Source organism: Anser cygnoides, chromosome 3 (assembly GCF_040182565.1).
Source record: "Anser cygnoides isolate HZ-2024a breed goose chromosome 3, Taihu_goose_T2T_genome, whole genome shotgun sequence".
NCBI classification, from domain to species: Eukaryota; Metazoa; Chordata; class Aves; order Anseriformes; family Anatidae; genus Anser; species Anser cygnoides.
Window position 1 is genome coordinate 84,137,850 of NC_089875.1, and position 5,399 is coordinate 84,143,248.

At 40.8% G+C, this 5,399-nt stretch overlaps 1 protein-coding gene across 1 annotated transcript; it reads right to left on the reverse strand.

Moving 5' to 3' along the window:
* Positions 1-3,269: 3,269 nt before the first annotated feature.
* On the reverse strand, positions 3,270-4,580 carry HTR1E (5-hydroxytryptamine receptor 1E). Its single transcript, XM_013180055.3, has one exon. It carries the CDS (start codon positions 4,578-4,580, stop codon positions 3,486-3,488), a length of 1,095 nt encoding a protein of 364 aa, XP_013035509.1. The 3' UTR covers positions 3,270-3,485.
* Positions 4,581-5,399: the final 819 nt, after the last annotated feature.

Consider the following 5,399-nt stretch of genomic DNA (forward strand, 5'->3'; position numbering starts at 1 on the left):
ATGAGTTCCCGCTGCAGGCATGGGTATGGAACCCTAAAGTGAAGATAGGAAGGTTGATTTTAATGTGGTAGAAAAGCAACAACAGATGTAGGGTACAGAAGAAGGTTGACAAAATAAAAATAGCGGGTAAAATAGCATTTGAAGAGTATGTCCTCTGAGGAGGCCATCTGGTTGATGGGTGAGTTCTTCAGGGCTAAGGATATACAAACTCACTGCAAAGCACTGTCTGCTTACAAAGAGAGAATATTCCCTGAAGATGTGGAGCACATGTAAGAGAGAGTAAAAACTGTCAGACTTGAACACCCATGACCATGAGAATCTTGCTAACAGCACTGAGACCCGGGCTGAGATGGGAGGAGAGTGTGGAGCCTTGTTCCAGCAGGACTGCATTAAATTTGGGATTAGAGGGAGTCAGAAATCCAAAGGTGGGATGGTGAATTGGGGGTGTAAATATAGTAGGAAACATTACCCACCAAAAGTATGTAGCCTACTGTAGAGAGTTGATGTGGAGAGAAACCTTTCAAGACAGACAGGAAGAAAGGTAGGAAGAGAACTGAGCAAGGGGACCATCAGGGAACATAAGACTTTGAGGAGAAAAGGATAAACATTTCAGAGAGGAGAAACATTTCAGAGAGGCTAAGGTGGATGTTGGGTGAAGGTCTTGGATGTTTCATTAAGAGCTTGCTGGGAAGAGCTTGCATTGCAGGGCATGGTGTGGCTGGGCCCAGTCCAGGACAGGGATGAATGGGGAGTTGCCACAGACAAGTCTAAGCTCAGGAGATGTCTCCAAACCTTTTGTAAAATCAGCAAGTACTTAATACAAAGAAAAATAAAAAAGCTTGCCAAATAATGGTGCCAGACTAGCAAAGGTTTTTATTTCCGTCAGATAACAGGTAATTTCTGGTCAAGTTAAATTGTTGTAAGTAAACAGTACTTTAAACTGTTCCTGACTTTGTGCGTGTGGAAAATGTACAGGACATCTTCATCAGTCTAGTGGCATTTGTTAGAAAACATAGCTCTGTGTTTAGCTAATGACTTAATTAGAAAAGCAGTAGTCAGCTGGCAGTGAATGGTGAGTCTTTATTTAACAGGGAAGCACGAAAATTAGCCAGCCATCTGTTTTTTCCTGTTAATTACCTCTAAATATTAAATCTAAACACAGTCTTCAACCTGACACTGATTGGTGGTTTGAGTGATAATACTGCAGATCAGATACTAGAAGGACTGCTAGAAACGAAGATAATGCAGCCCCTCTATTTTACAGCTTTCATACCTGTCTGAAATATGTCTACCTACCTGCAGTAGCTACTATGGAGATCAAGCTCATCACTTCTGGTCCTTCAGCCATTTTTTCCCTGACAGTGTGAGTACTCTGTGAAGCTGCTTTGGGAATTTTACAGATGAGCAGGGTCAGGCCACTGTTCCCAGCTTCAGCCGACAGTTTCCATCTCCAACAAGTTGAGAAAGGGAAAAACCATTATGGATCTCTGGGCTTCCACACTGGAAGACATTCTCAGTGGTTGGGATGATTGTTTTTTCCCTCTTTTTAGATATTAACTAGTAGGGAACCCAAAGGCAGATGGGGCAGGCAGCAGCGATGAGAGCTTCAGAAGGGCAGCTGGAGATAAGTCTCCTAAATATAGGCATGGGAAACTTGTAGTCCTTGAAGCAGAGTCCCACTGAATGTGGGTAAGCAGTAGGTCACACTTTTGTCACCTTCAGATTTGATTTACACTCGGCTTGCAGAACTGCATCTTTCCAACTGAACGCTTTCCTTCAGAAATAAGGATGTAATTTCTCAGCTCCATCTGGAGTTTATTACTCATGTTACTTACACTTCCTTGACTCTTGATAAGAAAAATGATCGTTGTGCTGTAAATTTTCAAAACATTTTTCAGGGCTGGCTTCCAGTGCTGTTACAACATTTCTGCTACCTCTAATATTTGTTTTGATGGATTTGGAGCTGCCATGCTGTAGTTCACTGTTATTGCATGTCAGCTTGATATATGTGATATTTTCTATATGGTATATTGGTTTAATTCAAAAAGAATTTGTCCAGAAAAACGGACAGGGGAGAAGATTATGGTGCAAGGTAAGTAATCAATATCTAAGCAGTATTTAGGATTTACTAATGGACAGTACCAGATTCTTAGTTTTGATTTTGTCTCTTCCCAGCCTGATTTCCAAAGTGTTTGAACCAGGGCATTTCAACTTGCATAAGCACAGAAGACAGCATACGAAGGACTCTGTCACTGTCTGGACAAGAGAAGTAACTCCTTGGTGGACTGCCAAAACAAGAAATCCTGCTAGAGGACTTGATCATAGGTTAAGTTTCAAGAATGCTATTGTGAATTGTAAGATGAAGATAAGACAGACATGCATACAATAGACTGCTATTTTAAAAAGTTCTTTTCCCTATCTTTTTTTTTTCTTTATTTCTTTTTCTGCTGATGCTGTTCAAGTAGAAAGTAATTTGTTTTTTTAGATGATATTTCTGAACACCGTACATTACTGGCCTTCTGCGAAGACACGCGACTCTCTGAGTCTGCGGGGCAAGGTTGCTTGATCCATGGGGTCGTGCACTGCAAGGTCCACAGGAAGTGGGGAAAAACTGAATTAATGCCACCCCATAGCTGACCGAGGCACAAGGCTTGAGCCCTGAAGAAATACAGTAATAAATAGTGGTATTAAAAGGTGACCAGTCAGATGTGCAGCTGGTCGTGCAAGCACGACACTTGATAGCTGCGTTTTCTCAGTTGTTAAACAAACTTCAGACTCTGTCCAACACTTTTAACATAAATCAGGAAATTTGCACAAAAAAAGAGCCACTTACATGATTATTTTGGACTACAAAGTGGGATCTGCTTTTAGAAGACATGAACTGAACTTTGTTTTCTGTTCTGGCAGTGTATTTCTGTGGGGGTAAGAAGAATAAATTGTTTATTTTGCTGTAACCTACGCTGGAAATGGTGGCTACTATCCTTCTAAAAAATTGTTACAGTTTTTTCAAAATGCCACAGTAAAGATTTTCTGTTTAGATGTTATGACCATGAAGTGTTTATTAATTTTTGAATGCATATATATGGGGTTCAGTTTATAAGTCTTCATATTACTACAGTGCATGTTAAGTTAGACATTCGCTTCTTAAATTAAAAAAGTATAAAAGAAATATGAATATTGTTGTTTTCTTCTCAAATCATTGATTACACAGAATGCCGTAAACATGACTATCTAATGTTTGTTTGTTTGTTTCATTGCTAAAAAATCTGTTTCTTTGTAGAATAAATTTATTTCAAATTCTTTACCATGAATAACACCAGAGGTAAAAAAACAGCAAAACAAATTTACAGGCTAGAGAGAAGTCGAGCAAAGAGGCAAACACAAAAATCCCTTTTTCCCTTTGTCAAAGGAAATGACAATAGTCAAATTATTTTTCTCATTCTTAAGGCCAGGAGTCATGTCATCATCATCATCTCCCAGTACTTTTAAGAATGTTCTCGACACCTGATGAGCTTTCTGAAGGCCAGTTTGAAATCTTCATTAAAGCTAGTGTACAGCAAAGGGTTGATAAGGGAGTTGACATATCCGAGCCAGGTCAAGAAATCTGCTACTTCTGGAGACACAGTGCAAACGTGGAGGCCCACCAGCAGCTCCTTGATAAAAAAGGGCAACCAGGACAAAATGAAAGCACCCAAGATCAGTCCCAAAATGCGAGCAGCCTTTCGCTCCCGTGTGGTGGAAATCTGCTGCCGGTCACCAGCCAGGTCCAGGTCATTCTCAAAAGGAGGGATCCTCACGGACGCGTTGATTTTATCAAACTCTGTGGTTGGGTCAGAGGTGGAGAAGTCCGAGACGCAGAACGTCTGTGTGAGCTTACAGCTGGCGAAAGAGTTTTGGCTGTCGGTGCTCCTGTTGCTGAGGTGGCGGCTCGAACCACGCTTCTGGTAAAGGCTCTTTGCAGCATGGTAGATCCTGTAGTACAGAATCAGGATCAAAGTCAAAGGTATATAAAATGCCCCAAATGTGGAATAAATAGTGTAGATGACGTGATCATGCTGAATGCGGCACTCACTGGGAATATTGACGCTGTGGTGATTTCTCCAAAACAAAGGGGGCATGGATATGAAAATGGAGATAGTCCACACGGTGACTATCATCAGCCCAGCCCTTTTGGCCGTTCTTTTCCTGGCATATTCGATGGCATCTGTGATTGCCCAGTACCTGTCCAGAGCAATGACACACAGGTGAAGAATCGAACACGTGCAACAGGTCATGTCGACGCTAAGCCAGATCTCACAGATGAAGTATCCCAAAGTCCATTTGTCTATCATTATGTAAGTGATACTCAAGGGCATGACAAGGACAGCAACAAGGAGATCTGTCACAGCGAGCGAACATATTAAATAATTTGCTGGCTGGTGGAGCTTCTTGGTTGTGGAGATTGCCGCAATCACAGCAGAATTCAGCAGCATAGTCAGGGTTGTGATTGTGGCCAAGGTCAGGGTAACAAGCATCTTTTCAGTTACAGTTTTTGGCTTTGCAGCCACATTGGCTTCAGTGGTGCAATTTGTGAAATTCATTTTCCCCCTGCAGGATGCACAGTGAAAGAAGTGGCTGCTTCAGGTAGCGGGTAGTTCCAGCTTCAGAAGTCACCCATTGGAAAGAGGGACAGAGATGCTCCAGGTACAAAAGTTTTTATATCTCCACATTCAACAGTGCAGCAAAAAGATTCCAGGTTTTCTCCTGCTCATTGTTTTCCTAGAAGATAAAAATACATCTTTTAGCAAATTTAGGGAAATCCAATTTTTTTGGCAAAAATCCCGCACTTCTAATATTAGCACCTCAAATAAAAATTTTGTTCATTTTTCCTTCTTTTCTTCTCTCCTTCCTTTTCTTCCCCTTTTCCTCTGCATTCATTTCTTTCTCATTTCTAAAGGGCATTTTGGGCCAGATTTTTCTGCTGGTGTGAAGTGTTTATTTCTCCTTTGACTTTGAAGATCTCACTTAAAGTGCGAAGTTAGACTAGAAGACCTCCAGAGATCCCTTCCAACAAACATTTCTGTGATCTCTGTTAATTATGGATACTGGCAGCTAGTCTTTGCCTGCTTGTTAAATAGGCTCCAGCAGATGAAAAGTTCAGGAAATCTGCCTTTTCACTTTAATTGCTGTATGAAAGGGATCAATTACTTCTATATATCATCTCTGAGAAAAAGAAACGGAGCAGCCTACATCAGCACAGACATGCCAGAATTTCATAGTTTTCTATTCTGCTTTTTCATATCCATGACTTTATTAATATCTCGGAAAGAGTACTTAAAAATTACTCAGGTTACCTTTAACATGCAGCTTTCAAACAATGTTTAAAGCTTTATGGTGAACACTTAGTTTTACACAGCACA